This window comes from Barbus barbus (assembly GCF_936440315.1).
Source record: "Barbus barbus genome assembly, chromosome: 28".
Taxonomy (NCBI): Eukaryota; Metazoa; Chordata; class Actinopteri; order Cypriniformes; family Cyprinidae; genus Barbus; species Barbus barbus.
In genome coordinates, this window is record NC_136756.1 from 9188730 (window position 1) to 9209315 (window position 20586).

Below are 20586 nucleotides of genomic sequence, written 5' to 3' on the forward strand. Positions count from 1 at the left end.
GATTTCTCGTCAATCAAAGCATGCTCAGGTTCCTCTTTAGTTCACACAGACACACACGTATATTTAGCCACCGGTATTGTACACACACACACAGTAAGTATTACACACAAAAGCGCCGTTTTGTTCTCAGAAAGTGAAACTGGGTTGTGGCTGATCTCTTTTTTTTTTCCCCTCTCATGTCAGACATCACACCTTAATAATTCTCAAGCAGCTCTTCTAACCGATCCTGTCATGATAAAAGTGGAGTCAATCACACCCTTTACATGTTTTATGTGCTTTAAAAAACAAAAATATGATGGCTGATGGCAGCCATTGGCAGGTGTTCAATTCGCGGTGTTTTGCAAGCAGCCACGAGTCGTTTAGTGTTCGTGATATAAATAATTGTACATATACCGTGCAATTTCTTTTTTTTTTTTTTGCTGAAAATGTCTTGTATATTTCTAGCCACATCTCTATTTTACATCTGTCATGTTCATTAATTTTAGTAAATTGTGCACATAATTGCATAAAACAAAACATTTTATTTTATGATTATGTCCAAAATTAGATTTGTAAAAAATTTTCATCCTCTGAAAACGTTTTAAAGATCCTTTTTTTTTTTTTTTTTTTTTGGTTTTGATTCTTCTTTATTTGTTCATATTTGTTTATATTGTTGAAAAATTTAGAGTTTTGATTATTTTGATTTTGTATTCTTTATATTTTTAATGCTTGTGAAGCAGAGTTGCATTCCATGTATGAAAAGTGCTATATAAATAAATTATTATTATTATTATTATTATTACAACATTAAACATTTAAATGTATTATATATAGTTTTATTATTTAGTATGTTTTAGATATAAAAATATATATTTAGATTTTTTTTTTTCTTAATTATTAGCAAAATCTTGATTAACAGACTAACTGACATTCTCATCATTTATTTATTAAATCATAATATTCTGTTTAAAACAATTGACCTTTTTTACTTTTTTTCCTGGGTTTATAACAGCATGACTTTTTTTTTTTTTTTTTTTTTTTTTTTTTTGAATGATTGAACTTTTTTTTTTTTTTTTTTTTTTTTCATAACAGAATGGATTTGGGTACGATTTTAAACCATGAATTAATAACTGATCATCACAATCCATTATCAGTTCATTACTAAGTTTAGACCCTCAACTGATGTTGAACATGGATTGTTCGTCAAGTTGACTAGGCGTTGCATGCGATCACTTAGTCTACTCGTTTTTCCTTGACGCCACGTCTGTCAAGTCAATACCTGTTATAATCTCACAGACCACCAACAAAAACACCAGAACTCTGCTTACAGAAAAAGTAAATAGTCGCTGAACCCACGAGATCTAGAAAATGTGTAAAGTGCAGCAAGTGCAGAAACTCCACAGAATCACTCAGTAGCATAATTTGAGACGGTTTTGTGTTATGTGAAGTATACGGAGTAATTCTACTATTAAAGCTGCTGTAGATTCTGTGAATATTTAGTTGAAACTGCACTGAAATTTCAGCAGCCTGGATTTTACATACTGAAGTGGTGTAAAATGTTGTAAAATGGGTTGTGCTTCAGTTTGTGGACTGTGGTCAATAAACATATCCTTAATATGATGCTCACAGACGAGTGAGCGTAATAACTTGTAAAGGTTCTTCAATTTATTGAATTGTTTTATTTTACAGTTGTCGTTCCTATAACAACTCTGCTTCCCATTATTTGAATTGTTATATAATCCACATTTAACTGTAGCTAATTTGCTCTCTAAAGACTTAAACCTCTGAATCACCAAGTAAAACAAACATCAACAGTAAAAGAGCGTTGCAGTAAATGACGAGATGTTGCCGTCATGCGGGGTGTGTGTCTGACAGATGCGCGACAGGCCGTCAAGCGTATTTTTATATCGTGCACATTAGGTCACATCCATAAAACGGACATGAAACAAAAGGGTGTAGTCAGAGCCTTGTGGAACAAATTAAGCAGGCGTACTAATTCTTCAACGTAATACGGCCTCTTGTTTTTAACAAGCCAGTCCCTGACATGTAACACTATCATGTGTGTGTAAGGACACAAAGAGACACAAAATTGATTTCCTGTCATTCTTTATATGCTGTGTTTTAGTATCGATCAGCCGATGTACAACCAGGCTTTTCTTTTAATAAATGCTTTCCAGATTGTGATGGCTATTGTAACTGTCGAAATTCATTGACAGTCAAATGTTACCAATAATAGCCCACAAAATCTATAAATTAAAAGCAAACAAAAGCTATTTGATATTTGAGCTTTGCAAAAGACATTCAAATTTATATAGTGTGTGTAAATTGTAAGTTTTTTGCTTTGAAAAGGAAAACATTTTGTTCATCAAGGATGCATTAAATTGATCAAAAGTGACAGTAGAGACAGTGTTACAAAAGTTTTTATTTCAAATAAATGTTTTTTATTAAATGGAAAAAAAGCATCATGGTTTCTACAAAATATTAAGCAGCTGTTTTCAATACTGGCAATAGTTGTTGAAAAGAAATGTTACTTGAGCAACAAATCTGCATATTAGAATTTTTTAGTAATAATTTTTCAAGTAATGATGCTGAAAATTCAGTTTTGTATCACAGGAATAAATTACACTTTATATTCACATAGCAAACAGTTGTATTAATTTGAAATAATATTTCACAATATTACCATTTAATGTTTTCTTAAATGTAGCATTGGTGAACATAAGAAATGTTTTATTTGTTAAAAACAGTGTTTGTCAATCGCTCATCCCAACACTGTCCAGAACGTCCATGTTAAGACACGCCTCTTTGTTTTCTGATTTCATTGAACATTATGAATGTGTTTGACATCTAGCACGTCCTAGTGCAACTTTTGGCAATTCACAGGAGCTTCTCAAAACACACAGATCCTCCTGGCTCGCCTCCTGGCTCGACACTTTGTATAAAATATACATTTTCTGTTGATTATAATGGAGTCATTCTTTGAGACCTACAGGACGGTCTTTTTCACTCATTCAGAAGAAATGTTGTAAAGTATGACTTAAGTTGGTTTTGGGAAACTGATAAAGGCATGTCAGTCACAATAAGAAAAGGGTGCTTGCCGCTCCTGAATGAAGATACGCGCGCACACACGCGTACGCCTGACCGTGCCGTGGCCCACAGTATTTCATGCCATGAATTCCTGGACTGAATCCTCTCTCACTTTGATACTGATAACCGCTAAAAGTGTCGACACACAGTGAGTTTGCCTAGCACTCGTAAATGCCAAACGCTGGGATCCTTCATAACGCTGTTTTCAGCCTAGGTGTGTGTGTGTGTGTGTGAGACCTGTTGACTTTTGAGGAGTAGTTCTGTAGTCATCACTAATGATAAGGATGAAATATTCAGCTGTTGGGTTTGTTATCAGGGTTTCTGCAGGTCTTAAAAACTATTAATTCACAATTTTAAATCAGAGCAGAAAGTTGGATTCAAAGTCATGGTATTAAAAGCGGCATGCACTGCAAAACTAATATCTTCCTCAGTATTTTTGAGTAACTAAACATCCTTAAATCAAGATACATTTATAGGAGATGGAAAATAAAGAAATCAAGTCTTGATTTCTAGGAAATTTAATTTGCGTATAAAATAAGAACAAATATCTTTCAATGGTGTGTAAAAATTACATATTGTATCTGAATTAAGTTGGTTTTTCTGAGACCACTGGCAGATATTTGTTGTTCTTTCAACCATAAACTCGCTTCATTTTGATCAGTTTCACAGAAAACAAGACCTCTTATGTCATTTTCCATCTCAACTAAATGTATCTTAATGTAGACATTTGCGCTGGAAAACAAGACCAAAATACTGAGGAAGAAAATCACTTTTTTGCAGTGTGTTCAGAAGTAAAAGTGGTTGGGAGCAAAGCTATAAAGTTATTTTTATTTATTTTGTAAAATGAATTTAAAGATAATGGAGATTGGTTGGAAATTGTGTTGCTAAAGTAACATGTATATAACTTATAAACACATTTACCTTTAGAGAACATGTTGTTGACCGATTGTTTTGCTCAATTTATTCCTTAATTATTATTATTATTTTTTTACTTCAAACCAGCAGAAACCCTGGTTTTATCTCTCTCTCTCTCTCTCTCTCTCTCTCTCTCTCTCTCTCTCTCTCTTCTCTCTTTCTCTCTTTCTCTCTTTATAAATCTGATCTTTAGGAATGAATGTGCCTAATAATGAAATCAATGTTAATTGTGATGTGAAAGAAGTAGTAGCTATAGAAAACACTAGAGATTTCTCCCATGCTCCCAATAATTTCCCAAAAAGTACACGGTTGCTACAGTTTCGTTTTCGGTTGTTACAGTTTTTTTTTTACAGTTTTGCCGTCTGTTGGCTTCAGGTTTAGAGTTGTCTTTAGTTGAGCGTATATGTACAGTACATTTACATAAAGCTGCATACGCCTGGCATCCACCTAAACCTCTCCAAATAATGAGAACGGATCCCCATCCCACTGGAGTCATAAGGGCAGTGCTTTATCTTCGCTTTTCCAGCTGTAATAATCGGCAAGCGCTCCATCAAGCTCTCTAAATGTCATTCTCAGAAAGTTCGATTCTTGTTTATATTACTTGAATGAGTGAGCGGCGAGCCTTCTGACCTTCTCAGTCGATCTGACTCTTCTAGTTGGCTCTGAGATAGACTGAAAGGAAGGAGGTTAATTACATCTCCGTTTTCTGACCCACTTTCTTCCAGGTGTTTTACGTTGTTTGATGCATTGACTCGAGCCGGCCCGTAATGCGTGCTCTGACTCAAACGGACCTCTGGCAGGATGATGTAAAGCAAACATGTCTCCCTGCTTTGGTTGGCATCTGTTTTTTTTCTGTAGCAATATGGTCACCATTACTCCTGCCGTCACATTCCCCTAAATCTGTAACAGACACACACTGAGGATAAGCAGCAGGTTTTAGGCAAATGGTACATTTCACAAGATCAGATCATTGCATTTGTTGCGGATGGCCTGCGATCTTTTTCTGTCTTTTTCTAAGATAGACCTCAACACAGCGTTTTGGGTTTCTGCTGCAGTCTCAAGGTTTGTAAAATGAAAAACATTGTCGTTTCTTGGCACTTTTATAGCCCATGGATTGGTTTCTATTAAAACTAACAAATTTAACCAACTTTTTTTGTGTGTGTGTTATGGGATTGTCATATTAAAACTGGCTTGGAAACTTTTTTGCCTTGCCGCATTTATATTCCCTACTTTTCACATGACTTTTATGTAGTTTTTATTGTCTTTTGTCCCAGGCCCAAATGACTTTCAATTTTTAAATATGTAAAAACCATCATAAAACTACACATTTTTAAAACCATGACGATGCAAACACAGAGAGAAATACATTTTTTTCTTGTGAAAAAGATTCATGTCAATCATTGCAAAGTTTCGTGGCTGAAATCCAGTCATTTTAATAGGAATCCACGCGATTAGGAATTTCTCTTAAGGGTGAAACATTTCCAGTGTAGATTTGCATCAGGTTCAAGTTGGTCAAACAGATTTGCCCTGTTGACCAATAGAAAGCTGCTTAGTTTGAAAGTGTTTTGTGTGAGCTGTGCTTCATACATCTCTACACTATTGACAACAAACATTGGGAATTTTGCAGAAATGTGATTGTATTTAATCTATACCAACAGTTTTTCTGTCAGTTTGCTTGTTTGCTAAGGATTGTAAATGAAGGGCTTGAAATAGAAGGCGTGATGAACAAAGAAAACAAATAAAGATCTATGTAAATATCACTTTTGAGCAGAATGTTTTTTTTCTTAACGCGTGTCATTTCAAATTGAGCCATAATTTTGTTAAACGATGTGAAAAATGTGAAGGTATTCGTAATTGGATTGTACGAACTATAAAATGAACCTATGCAACACAAACAAGTTGACCATTCGATGTCATTTCAAATATGACACACATTTTTAGTTTCAAAATACGCGGTTCAGAAAAATGACAGAATTGTCCTGTAATAAAAGTATTTATTTCCTGAAAGTCCACTGGGCCAAAAGTGTCACCCTGTCCCAAAATGCCACACTTGATTTGTATTTACAGCCAGTGACTTGCAGAAGCATATACAAAAATTGACTGCATTAAAATAAGATTTAAAGGGAATGTTAACAGGAAAAAGACAATAAAACGGCTGAATAAGTAACTAGAGAAATATTCCACTAGTGATTTTGATGTTATAGTTCGTTGCGCTTGAAAATTGTAAATCTAGACCCTGCCAGGTCTGAGCAATTTACTGTAACATTCCTCTCATATTTGGCTAGTGCTAACATCACTTTAACAATCCTGCCGTTTGGTGGGAAAGGGTTTGATTTGTGGCATCTCATGAGCCAGCGGCTCCTAATTAGCGAGGCCTGTCATGTACGTGAGATGAATGTCTTTTAAGGACCAGTCTTGGACTTTAACTACCCTGATTGTTTGTGTTTGGAGACATTCAGCTTTATTCACAATGCTGGAATGGTCAATGGCTAAATGCTCCATATTCCCATTCCAGAGTGGGAACACCATAGACTCTATTCTCCTTGAATTCAAATCCGCTAGAGTGAAAGAAGCGATAAAGAATGATAAAGTAACTAATGAATGTGTAGCAGAAGCAGCTCTGTTTTATTGGCCCGTATAAGTTTGAATGCTTCATAAGACAAACAGTTATTGCAGAGCACAACACGGTTTGCTGTAAAAGCTCCGCTTTTCTCTTGGGAGGGAATGCATATTTTTGACCTGCGCTGACGTCAGAAATGACACTCTGGTTTTAACTACAGCTTACTTACTCTCAGCCTGAGCGACCAGATGCTGACATGTTTTATTACACTGCACATGTTCAAAGTCACGAGGAGATTTCATGAGGTTCAAAGCTAATTAGCGTTTACATAAACTATCCTGGCAGTTAAAGACAGCATGAAACGACATTCGCTAGGCATTAAACTTCTATAATATGATGCGTTTCTGAGGAAAATCAGCATTGTATTGTCTTGTACATGTATTATATTTCTTCAGGATTTGTGGAAAGTGTAATATTCTATTATCGATTCATATTTTTCCCAACTTATTTAAGGATAGAAATGTTGTTTGTCTTGATATTTTCTGGAAATAGTTTTAAATGGCTACTTTTGTCTTTTTTCTGTCTAGGTGGAGGAGGAAAACGGAAAGGAAGAAGTAAAAAATGGAAGGAGATCCTTCGTTTCCCTCATATCAGTCAGTGCACAGAGTTGAGCAAAACCATTGGTAATGTATCAACACTTTGTGTGTCTTGTTTATACACTTCCTGTCATTTTCATGCTCCTTGTCAAGCTGTGCTGTTGTTCTGGCCAAGTGTGATGTTGCTTTGCTGTTCGCCATTGTTTAGCTGTCTCTGAGTTTGCATTGCCATTTGGCTTAATCCCAGTTTGCTTGCAGTCTGAGAAGTAGAATGTGAGATGAGAATTGGCAAATTGAAAGTAGTATGTCAGAGGTGCCTGGATGCCATACTTGTCCCAGTGGACTTGCAAAATATGTTTCCTTGCATGCTGTTTGGTCTAAAATTGCACACAATCCCTTGAGCAACAGAAGAGGAGTGACTGTTATCCAACTTTTTCTATTTAATTTCAAAACTTAAGTTACCCCAGCAACAGTTTTCAAACATTTTTAATTTATAGAATACACACCAATTCTGGTCAGTAGTTCTTAAGATTTTTAATGTTTCTGAAATACAGTTAACAAGTAATATTTTTCAAATATATTTACAATACTAAAAGAGGAAGCAGTTATTTGAATATATTTCATAATGTAATTTATTCTTGTGATACAAAGATCATTTTTCAGCATCGTCACATGATTCTTCAGAAATCATTCTAATATGTGACCCTGCACCACAAAACCAGTCTTAAGTCGCTGGGGTATATTTGTAGTGAAAGCCAAAAATACATTGAACTGGTCAAAATTATCTTATGCCAAAAATCATTAGGATATTAAGTAAAGAACATGTTCCATTTTGTAAATTTCCTACCGTAAATATATCAAAACTTAATTTTTGATTAGTAATATGCATTGCTAAGAACTTCATTTGGACAACTTTATAGGCAATTTTCTCAGTATTTAGATTTTGTTTTTGCACCCTCAGATTCCAGATGTTCAAATAGTTGTATATCAGAAAAAAATGTATCCTATCCTAACAAAAAACATACATCAATGGAAAGCTCATTTATTCAGCTTTCAGAGGATGTATAAATCTCAATTTAAAAAAATTGACCCTTATGACTGGTTTTGTGGTCCAGGTGATGATTTGATGCTCAAGAAATGTTTCTTATTATCAATGTTGAAAACTGTTGTGTATTACTCACCTCCTTAGCACTCCACTGTATGACTTATTTCTTCTGCATAAGGTGTTTTTGTCTGTTTTTGTCCCTATAATCAAAGTCAGTGGTGTTCAAAACAGCGTTGGACCCCACTGGCTTTCATTGTATGAACAAATTACCTTCTTTTGTATTTCATAATACAGGTTTTGTAAAGACATGAGGTTGAGTAAATGATGGAAGTTTCATTTTTCAGTCTTCTTTCTTTAAAAGTATGTCCCTTTCTAATAACCGCGTGGTATATAAACTGACTGGCAACTTTATTAGGTACACCTGTTCAGCTGCTCTGCACAACTATGAAAATAGAAAGAAAAAAAAAAAAATAGAAAACATCTAGTGAGTGGCAGTTCTGTGAATGAAAATACCTTGTTGGTGCCAGAGGGTCAGAGGAGAATAGCTAGACTGGTTCTGAGCTTATAGAAAGGCAAACCACTAGTAACTCAAATAACCACTCATTACAACCAAGGTTTGCTGAAGAGCATCTCTGAACACACAACAGATGGTCTACAACAGCTGAAGACCACACCGGGTGCCACTCCTGCCAGCTGAGAAAAGAAAACTGAGGCTACGATTCACACAGGTCACCAAAATGCAACAAAAGATTGGAAAAAGTTTGCCTGGTCTGATGGTTTTTGCTGCAGTGTTCAGATGCTAGGGTCAGAATTTGGCATAAACGACATGAAAGCATGGATCCATCCTGCCTTATCAATGGTTCAGGCTGCTGCTGGTAGTATAATGGTGTGAGCAAACTTTAGGCCCTTAGTACCAACTTGACATTGTTTAAACACCACAGCCTACATGAATACTGTTTTTGACCATGTTCATCCCTTTATGACCACAGTGTGCCCATCCTATGATGGCTACTTCCAGCAAGATAATGTCACAAAGCTCCAGTCATCTCAGACTGGTTTCTTGAACATGACAATGAGTTCATTACACTCAAATGTCCTCCACAGTCATCAGATCTCAATCCAATAGAGCAGCTTTGGCATGTGGTGGAACAGGAGATTGGCATCATGGATGTGCAGCGCACAAATCTGCAGCAACTGTGATGATCTGTGATGCCGCCATGTCAATAAAGACCAAAATCTCTGAGGAATGTTTGTAGCACCTTGATGAATCCATGCCACAAAGAATTAAGGCAGATGTGAATGCAAAAGTGGGTCCAACCTGCTACTAGCAAGGTGTACCTAATATAGTGGCCTTATAAAGTATCACCACGGTACTTTCTTGTAAAGTTTTACTTGTTGTTTTTTGTCTCAGAGCGGGACTACTTCAGCCTGTGTGACAAGCAGCCCATCGGGAGACTTCTGTTCCGCCTCTACTGTGAGACCCGACCAGAGCTGCAACGATGCATCCAACTCCTGGATGCCATGGTACGTCTGCACACATGCACACCTTTCCTGCACTCAATGCACTTTAATTTATTTAGGATTGCCCAAACAGCTTTTAGTCACTAATTGCTGGTTCTTTCAAGCAATTCATCTTCTTTCAAAATCTAGTGCCCACTCAAAATCTCTCAGGTTTCTCGTAACCCTCCATCAATGTTCCACTGGCCTGGACAACATGCCTCCCACATGACTAGCTTGGGCTATCATGGAGTAAAGCCCAAAATATCAGGACCGGCATGTGGTCAGTGAATGAGGCCATTGTCTGGTCGCTCCAACACCCCTATAGACCCCAAACAGTCTAAACCCCGGGAACCTGAACCCATGACAGGAAGTCGCCATCATAAAACATGGGGCAGCATATTTGTGTCTTTTAGGACTGGGAAAAGGTGTTCATCTTGTTTATGGTGTCTTGGAACGTTTTCCTTCTCATTTTAACAAAAACCCTTTGTGCGGTGTAGCTGTGTAAGTGAATAGGGAAGCTTTATTGATGTGTTTCAGGGAAGAACGTAAATGTCATTTGAAAGTCAAATAACATAAAACAAAAATGTCCTTAACATAAAAGCAACTGGGTTGCAGTGTTACAGCTAATGAAATAAGAGCCGAAGATTTTTAGATAATGAAGGGAAAATGCCACGGTGGTATGTGTTTAGTTAAATTATTGTAGCAATCATGTGTGGGATTTTATTAGATGTTATTTTAGGATGCTTAGCTGTCATTAAAGGTGCACAGGGCCACTTATTTCTATTTAAATGAATCATAATTGTAGTTCCTTGTTTGGAGAATTTACTTTAAAAGTGAATCTCATGGAGACTGTCAAATCATATTTCACCCTAAAATCAAAAGACAAGAAAATAAAATTATATTTTGCCTGAAGTAAACGTGTATTTTAGAGCCACTAGAAAACAGGACCCTGAAATTCTTATTACTGTAGTGCCAAGAAATTATTCAAAAGTATCTTCTGAATGGCTGCATTTATTTGATCTAATTACATTAAAAATGGTAATATATTGAAAAATTATTATAATTTTAAAATAGCTGTTTTCTATTTGAAAATATTATAAAATGTAATTTATTCCTGTGATGCAAAGCTGAATTTTAAGTATCATTACTCCAATCTTCAGTGTCACATGATCCTTTAGAAATCATTCTGATATGCTGATTTGCTCCTCAAGAAACATTTCTATAAATTATTATAAATGTTGAAAACCGCTATGCTGCTTCGTATTTTTGTATAAACCATGACATTTTTCCCAGATTTACAGAATAAAAAGATGAATAGTTCCAAAGAACAGCATTTATTTGGAATCAAAATCTTTTGTAACATTTCAATCATCTTTACTGTCACTTTTTATCAATTTAATGCATCCTTGCTTTCAAAAAACAAAAATCTCCAAACTTTTGAACAGTGTATATCATCTAAATTACACATTAAAATTCATAATATTATTTGTTTTAGCTCCTTTTATGATGATTTTAATACAAAAATCATTGTGTGCAAACAGAATGGTTTCCATTACTGAACTGCAGTGAGGTCTTGTTAAATAGTGAAAAGAGATGAAAACAAACTCGATTTCGCAATTTCTTTTGATTTTTAGGGTGAAATATGGCCCCAGCATCCTCTTGACAGATTAATTGGGTGAATCGCACAAAGTCTGTGTTCTCAAGAAAAAGAAAAAAATTGCCCTATATGACCTTAAAATCAGTTCAGGATTGGGCTTTGAATAACAAATTGAATGTAAACACAGAGATGCATTGAACTGAATATGCATGAGTGTGTTTGATGTATGTATGCATATGTTCTGCAGGCAGCGAGCGTGTATGTGTGTGTTTGTGCGAGCCACCATAAGGAAAGAGCCCGGGGGATTTTTTGAGGCTTGCTCTGACGTCAGAAAGTAGCGGGATCTCAATTGTTGTGGCGAGTTAGACAGCACTGTCTGTGTCTGCTCTGTGTGAGATCTTGTGTGTGCGAAACAAGGAAAGAAGCAGGAGAACTTCATGCGAGAAACCTCTTCACACGTTATTTGGGTTTATGTGTACACAAAGACAAATGAAATGTGCATGCCGCTGACCTTTTTGGTCCGGGTTGTTTTTCCATCTCGGTGGAGGCGGAATAGTCCGATGTTATCGCACACATCAGATTGGCCCAGTTCCCCTGTGTCAGAAGCAGCCCGCCATTTGTTTTGGCCTGGTGGCTCTACTGTACCATTCAGAGCCACTGACGTAGGTCTGTTCTCAAACCACTATTATGATTGGATCTCTCTCTGTGTGTATGTGTATGTGTGTTTGTATTTTTCCATGCGGTGACCTTTAACATGCAGGCATTGCAAATTCCATCATTTCCCATTCAAAAGAGGCTAAGAGAGCAGAATTTAAGCCCTGTGTCAATGTCACTGTCATCTACAGTTGTAGTGCAAGTGCAAGTACCACAAAAAACCATCAGCACGTACCGAGAAAAAAATCACTGTCACAGTAAAAAGCTAACAATGGAAGCGCTTGGAGCCGGGGAATAAACATTACAATACGCATTGTTTTACAAGTATAGCAGCAAGACCTAAACTTATGTGCGTAGAAAACACATTTATGTGTAAACCCTGGGTGTGAACGTTTTCAATTCTGTATGATTTTAGAATAACATTTATATCCAGCTACTCATTTTTTGTGGGCATACAGTTATACAATTAACACAATTTTAGTTTTTCAAACATCTTTGCAAATACTGTAATAATCCAGTGTGCTTTCACAGTACTGTAATTATTATTATTATTAAAGGGGTGGTCTACTGGCTTTTTTCAAAGGCTTGATTGTGTTTATGGGGTGCACTGGGTGTTCATTTTAAAAAAATCCCATTATTTTTCACACATTTTACCTGTATTCCACAAAACGATCTGTTGACTTCCTGTATAATGTTTAGGCAAGTTAAATATATATTTCTTCTTTTTAAAATGACAAAAGTAATTTAGTCAGAGAAAATCTCTCATTGCACTTGTTTTATTGTTTAACATGAACAACAGACAGCAGGAATAGCAGCAGGACTGCTGTCACTTTAAGAGCTGCCCGGATCCAGTATACTATTACATGTTTTCTTTCACACTTCAGACCTAAATTACTGTGTTTACAAGAATACTTGCAAATACCAGTGTTTGACACATACAAGTGTGTGTATTTAACTGTTAAAGGCCTATAAAGCGGCAAAAAAAACTCCATTCATTACCCCTGCACTCTATGAGCACCGTTGTCACATGCGCGCACCTCTCTGACAGGGTTCGAAATGAATTCTTTTTCGCTGCTGATGGCGTTTCAACGGCTTAAAATCACTTGTTTTTAAACCACAATGCTTAAAATAGCATGCAGACAGTACGTTTTTGTGACCACGTAGCACAGCAATGTCACGTGAGTGTTACAGCAATAGAAACAATAGTCCAAAATCTCTACCGCTTGACAAATTTCCAGCGGTTAATCGTGTCTACCAGTATATCACCCACCACTATGATGAACACATTTATTTTTAGGTTTTTATTCAGATGTAAACTTGAATCAACAACACACGCATATAGCACTTTGAATATGGTAAACAAGGCTCAAATATGCTTGCTTGACAAACGAAAACCAATCAGGTTTGTTCTCTCGTGTCACACAAGCATGTTTGAGCTTCCCAAATGAGTAGTCGATGACAAATTAATAATTTTAGGGAACTTTTTTTCTTTAACTTAGGCACTAGCTGCAATTATTTCCATAGAAGCAGCTTCTATTGAACTCTGAGCATTCTGTGTAACATTCTTTTCTTCCCTCATTACTTACAGCACTATTTTAAATCTTCCGATGAAAGAGTTGCCAAATGTGTTAAGGGGAATGGAAATCATATGTGTCGAGACGCAGTACCCACACACACACAGTCCCCCACTATGTAATGACGTTCACTGTATTTAGTGACGCTGCTGGGCCGTGCTGTGGCGCTCCAGGACCTTATGGAATCCTGCCGTGTTGACTGGCTGGTTACCAAGCAACCTGAAGTCACACACACAGTGGGCTTCATGAAGCATGTGTGTGTGTGTGTGTGCTCGTGAAGCATATGTGTGACGCGTGTGCGGACACATGATTTGTGCGAAAACCTATTTGCGGGTACATATGCTTCGGTGTAGGTGCAAGCTTGTGTTTACATCAATCGGGACGGAACAGAGTGGGGGCAGGTGGTCATGGAGAGTCTTACGTAATGGGATCCACAGAGCACGAGGGCCAGAGAGGGTGTTGATGAGGGTGTCATCATGCGTTACCCCCCCTAATGCACACACACATAGGCACATTTACGGCCCTTAGGGAAAGGACGTGCCAGACTGTGGAGCTCATTCATTGTGTAATCACTCACAGACTCAATTACATGATGCCTCTGCCTCATTCAGCATATAGAAATAGATACCGACTGAAATGGTGAAGTCAGTGGATGTAGTTTCTGTTTTCTAGTGTTGAACAAGTGATTTGAGTTCACTTAATACTCTCTGCCGGTCTCGGTTTCGTTAGTCTCAAGGTTTTTGAGTATCGGCACAAAGTCTGGTTCATATTAGCCTCACATGACCAGTTCTTTGACTAATCCATAAAGTCTGGGTCACATTGCAGCTTATTCTAGTAATAAAGACACACTTAGACTGGAAGACACTGTCTGACTGACCTATAAAGTGACTAACCAAAGTTTTTTTTACATTTATGAGGGTTCTAAAATTGATTTTGCCATAATAATACACTATTTATTTAAAAAAAATAAAAAAAATAATGGCAGACAGTTTTTTACTGCATACCCCCTAAAAGTTGGGTTGTTGGACCCCTAGTAAGCAGGTTTAGCTTCGATTGAGAGAGCCTACTATTATAGTATTTATTATTTTTTTTATAAATATTTATTTGTATATTTTTCAGTTTTCTTTTTTTTCTATAAGTAGTTTTGTTATATTCTTTGTTTTTATATTCTATTTAGCTTTAGCTTAATAATGATTTTTTTTTTTAGTTTTAGTTGTAACACTTCAGATAAAACTGAAAATTGAAATGAACTAAATAAATGAAGCTTAAGTTTTTCAGCTAATATTTATATTTTATTTTATTTCAACTTTATTTCACAATTAAAGTTTTAGTTATACAACAACACTGATTGCCAGTTACTGAATTAAATGCATAGTTCATCCAAAAAATTATAGTTCTGTCATTATCGCCCTCGTGTCATTCCAAACATGCATGACTTACTTTCTCCTTTGAAGCACAAAAGAGATTTGTATATAGTATTTGAATTTAATATTAATATTTCCATTTTATGAAAGTTGGTTGGGTCAAAAACAGTGGAATGCAGTGGCTTTCATTGTATAGACAAAAAATTGCAGAGACATTTTTCAAAATATGATCGTCTTTTTTTTTTTTTGTAAGTGTTACAATGGGCGTATACCCTCACGCTCTGAAACTGCATTTAGCCATTTTTAAATGCAACATGCATCAGCCTGGCTCCTCGGGCTATAGCTACTATTTCATTAACATCTAAATTAGATGCATTATGTCATAAGGTATCATGTATATTTTGGATTATGTCATGGGTTGTTTATCTCAAAGTTAATTTATAACTTTTTGTGAGTAATTTGTTTGTATCTGGTCGTTTAGGAGGACTATGAGGTGGCACCCGATGAGAAGAGGAAGAGTCGAGGAGATGAGATCATCAAGAAGTTTCTCACCAAGCAGGTGTGATTTGGTTTAACTTTACTGTTGTGTGTGTGTGTATATATGTGTGTGTGTGTGTGTGTGTTAATTTTGGATCTTGAATGTCTCTGTGTGCATCAGTAATCAGAGATCATGTTGTTTCTTCTATAGTCCTCTGAGTGTGTAGATATAGCTGAAGGTCTTGCTGAAAGTTGCAGAGAAAATCTAGAACTGAGCCCCTGCAAAGAGATCTTCAGTGACTGTCGCAAGTAAGACACATGCAAACACACGTGTGAACGCCTGGACCCCAGCCCCAACTGTTCTTTTTACAGATATCATAAGGTGTTTTTAGATTTGCATTAAAATGTGATTTAGTATTTAAATAATTATATATCATATAAACAAATACTTGTTTTATTTATACTTTTTAACAATTACTATGGTTTAATGCAAGTTTGTATGCGTGCACAATGTGCTAAAGATATGTACTGCACTGGTGATGGAAAGCACACTACTGCTCGAATGTTTCTTATGCTCAACAAGACTGCATTTATTTGATCAAAAGTACAGTAGTATTGTGAAATATTATTACAATTTAAAAGGGCTGCTTTTATTTGAATATATTTTAAAATATAATTTATTCCTGTGATTCAATCTTGAATTTTCAGCGTCATTACTCTTACAGTCTTCAATGCCACATGATCCTTCATCAACGTTTCTTTTTATTAGCAATGTTGAATACAGTTGTGCTGCTTAATATTTCTTTCAAAAAAGACAAAAAAAATCAGACTGTTCCCAAACATTTGAACAATAATTTTGTGCAAAAATATTACAAATTTCACCAGAAGTTGTTTTTGCACCGTTCACATACTGTTTTCAACATTCAATAATTTGGACACTGTCATCCTAATATTGCATACTATGTAATAAAGTATTCAGAATTAAGTTGTGCAGTTTTTTACTGGGCAATTAGTTATTAAACCAAATTATTTTCTACAGAAGTAAACACTACTGCTTAATGTTCGCTCTTTACTGTAATCTTTACTTTTGGTACCTTCAGAGCTTCCTATGGTCTAATGGTCTCCTCGCTGTTTTAAATCTCACAGAGCTCTTCATGACTACTTAAGTGGTGCTCCTTTTGCTGACTATCAGAACAGCATGTACTTCGACCGCTTCCTCCAATGGAAAATGCTTGAAAGGTTGGTGGCACACTTTATCTCCGTTTACTCTCTCCATTAGTCTTTTAGTCTGCTTAGTCTACCATTTGTGCACTTGTTCATTCTTTTGTTTTGCTGGAGGAAGCTCTTAGCTCGGCTTAAACCAGACGTCCTGCATCTTGATAAATCATATTCAGCTGTTACGGCAGTTCGAACGCTAATCCATTTAAATTATTTGTTAGTGTAATTGTTAACATTTCAACATATGAAAGCAAACAGTCATGTTTTGGTTAGCGTCTGTGCTAGATATAAACTGATTTGAACATTATTTCAATCTACGTAAGTGGCCCATAAAAACTATGATTTTTTTCTACAAACAATTCTAAGGCGGCTTTGTTTCACAGGTCTAAAATGTGTTTCTTATTGACTGTGGTTTATAATTGTAATGTAATGTTTGTAACTTGTAATGTAGCTTGTGCTCCACCTAGTTTTGTTTATGGATCTGAATGCTAAAATGTCCGTTTCCTGTGTTGGTTTGATATCAGATTTTGTGGTTTTATTTCTAGACAACCCATCACAAAAGACACGTTTCGGCAGTATAGAGTTCTGGGGAAAGGAGGCTTTGGAGAGGTGAGGATATTGTGAACAGCGATGACCTGAACTGTGAATGGTTAATTTGCTCTGCATCAAAACCTAGTGAGCTGACTACCTAGAATGTATTTTTAGATGTCATAAGTGTGCTCGAAATATAGGCAGTGACATCATAACATCTCATTGTATTTCACTTAATAACTAGAATGGTTGATTCAGGTCTTGCTATTAGCTTAGCAATATGCTAACATCAAACTCTGCTGGAATTAGTTTTGAGTCAAGTTTCTCATCTGCCTCATATAAAGAGCGTCATTTGTGTGACGTGCAAAGTCACTACGTATGAAGTTGTGATCACATTTGCAAAGTTTTGCAAAAAAAAGTGTCAATAGTGTAGAAGTATGAAGCACAACTCACACAGAAGTCACTTTCAAACCAAGTGGCTTTCTGGTCATTGTGGCAAAACTGCACGACCAACTTGAACACAAGTGAAACTTAAACACAAGTAAAATTTCCTAGAACTCCAGTCTTCAGTGTCACATGATCTTTCAGAAATCATTCTAATACGCTGATTTGCTGAAATATTTTATTGTAATATCAGTAATAAAAACAGATGTGCTGCTTCATAGTTGTGTGGAAACCCTGATACATTACAGCAAATTTAGCCAACATACTACAACTAGTTTAAACTATAGTCTTTTTACCGCAACTTGAAAAGAAGGCAAGACAATGTTATCGAAACTATTGCTGGATACCTGAGGTAACTTTGTTTTATTTTACACAGTTTGCTAGCCTGTCATAATGATCTACTCTCCATTAATTCTTACCACCATTCATTACCAATTGTTTCCCAGATATTAATTTTCTTTAAAACATCTTTGAAAACATGGTTTTACTTCTGGTGGTTTTTCTGGACCTCGGCAATGAGTTTATCCGGCTAGTTTAAATTTGATTGTTTCGATTGAAACAACGATTGTTTCCAGACAATAAAAGACTGACAGCCAATCAGATTCCAATTATATTGTTCATTTCGTTACAGTTGTGGTGTGGGCTATCTTATCCCTTATGAAAATTAACCATGGTTTTATTATAGTAATAGTGAAGTAACCATGGTTTTAGCGTATTGACTACCATTTGTATAACCACATTTTTATTACAAATACCATGGTTAAACTATGGTTAGTGTTGCAAAACCATGGTTAACCATGGTTTTTCAGGGTTTTTTTGTGATAAAACCAGGGTTAATTTTTGTAAGGGATTCTCTTAAGTTCAGAACAAGTTTTTTTTTTTTTTTCTTCATATTTACCCCACTTGGTGTGAACGGAACTCTTAAAGCAAATTCACTCTATGCTGACCAACACAAAGCTGCTTGGTTTGAAACTGACTTCTGTGTGAGCTGTCTGTGCTTCACACGTCTCTATGCTATTGACAATGGACAATTTTTACACATGCAATTTAGGCAGCAGGTAACTTTTTGTGTATGATAATATATGTCCATCCGTGCACAGGTGTGTGCGTGCCAGGAGAGAGCCACAGGTAAAATGTATGCCTGTAAAAAGCTGGAGAAGAAAAGGATAAAGAAGAGGAAGGGGGAGGCCATGGCACTAAATGAGAAACAGATTCTGGAGAAGGTCAACAGCAGGTTTGTGGTAAGTGGATTCATTCATTTATCTGTGATCTTTCCTCTTGCTTAGTTTACACCTGGTATAAACATCTTTTGCGATTCAGTCACAAGTGGCCAGACAGGACAGGCTCAAATGCGTATTCCTCAGCGCCTTCCTGTCTCTCTCCCATTTGTTTTATATAATAAAGGCTTGTATATTTCAAAATGGAAATATTCTGCTAACTCTGATCGATCTCATTTCTCTGGTCCGCAGGTTAGTTTAGCATATGCGTATGAGACCAAAGATGCCCTGTGTCTGGTGCTGACCATAATGAACGGTGGTGATCTGAAGTTTCACATCTATAACATGGGAACCCCAGGCTTTGAGAAGGACCGTGTGCAGTTCTACGCCGCTGAGATCTGCTGCGGTCTCGACCACCTCCACAGAGAGTCTATCGTCTACAGGTGTGCAGCTCTACATCCTCAAATGCCTCCAGCCTCATAAAATTATGATGAAATGATATGGTTACAAGTCATTTTTTATGTTGCTTTCTATCATTCTAGGGATTTAAAACCAGAGAATATACTTTTAGATGATAATGGTAAGTCAAATAAATTTTTCCTTCAAGAGAGCTAAATATGGAATTGCATTTGTTCTGATCGCACTTTTTCTTTCCCTTTATGTTCATTGAGTTACATTTTGTTAAATTGTGAAATGCAACAATAAATGCATTTTGCATTTATTCCTACAGGTCATATCCGGATCTCAGATCTGGGGCTGGCCATTAAAGTGCCTGATGGAGAACAGATCCGTGGCCGAGTGGGGACCGTGGGCTACATGGGTAATGATCTTTAACTGCACTGATTTATATATATTTTCGCTGGGAGATATGTTGAATATCCACCATATATTGACAGTGATTCTGTTGGCAATGTAACATTTAAGCATAATGGCATCTCTCATTTATAAACAAATTATAATTTTTATGTATTTTTTTGGAATTCAGTAAACAAACATTAATTCTTGATACACAGTACCATTCAAATGTTTAGGGATTTAAAATTTTAAAGAAAGGATGCATGCATTAATAATGCATTAAATAAATGCGCTTAAATTGTAACACAAGATTTCGATTTTGAATTAATTTGTGATTTAGAGAATCCTGAAAAAAAATGTATCACGGTGAACACAAAAATACAATTCAGCACAACTGTTTTCAACATTGATAATAATAAGAAATGTTTCTTGAGCAGCAAATTAGCATATCAGAATGATTTCTGAAGGATCATGTGACACTGAAAAGGAGTAATGATGCTGAAAATATTTTTCATTGCAATAATATTACTATTTGAAAGTATTTTTGATCAAATAAATGCAGAAGAGCAGAAGAGACTTTTTTCAAAACATTACAAAATCTTTTGAATGCTAGTGTATCTATTGAAAGAATCAAAAGGCAAAAATATTAGTTTTTAGCTGCACCGATTAGTCCTGCTAGATATCTATTCATAGCAATATGAAACATTAAAATGTTGTTTATTGATTGATGAACTCAAACTGTATTGACGGACAGCTCCAGAGGTGATCAATAACGAACGCTATAGCATGAGTCCAGACTGGTGGGGATTGGGTTGTCTGATCTATGAGATGACCGCCGGCCGATCGCCTTTCCGTGCTCGCAAAGAACGAGTGAAGAGAGAAGAGGTGGAAAAGAGGGTGCAAGAGGAGGAAGAGGAGTACAGCGACAAGTTTTCAGAAGACACCAAAGCCATCTGCAGGATGGTGAGGCCACACACACACACACACACAAAGTTTGAAGTTTCTATGCTGGTCAACTTCCAAGATGACGCAG

At 36.2% G+C, this 20586-nt stretch overlaps 1 protein-coding gene across 3 annotated transcripts in view; it reads left to right on the plus strand.

Moving 5' to 3' along the window:
* LOC306847758 (G protein-coupled receptor kinase 5-like) overlaps positions 1-20586 on the plus strand; it is a 48410-nt gene that overhangs the window by 19861 nt on the left and 7963 nt on the right. For all 3 annotated transcript variants that reach the window (XM_079381905.1, XM_079381904.1, XM_079381906.1), the window contains exons 2-12: positions 7129-7224; positions 9594-9706; positions 15353-15430; positions 15560-15657; positions 16495-16587; positions 17112-17175; positions 18642-18782; positions 19011-19201; positions 19301-19338; positions 19489-19578; positions 20308-20516. In XM_079381905.1, coding sequence (XP_079238031.1) covers positions 7129-7224; positions 9594-9706; positions 15353-15430; positions 15560-15657; positions 16495-16587; positions 17112-17175; positions 18642-18782; positions 19011-19201; positions 19301-19338; positions 19489-19578; positions 20308-20516 — 1211 coding nt within the window. The remainder of the gene's footprint in view (positions 1-7128; positions 7225-9593; positions 9707-15352; positions 15431-15559; positions 15658-16494; positions 16588-17111; positions 17176-18641; positions 18783-19010; positions 19202-19300; positions 19339-19488; positions 19579-20307; positions 20517-20586) is intronic.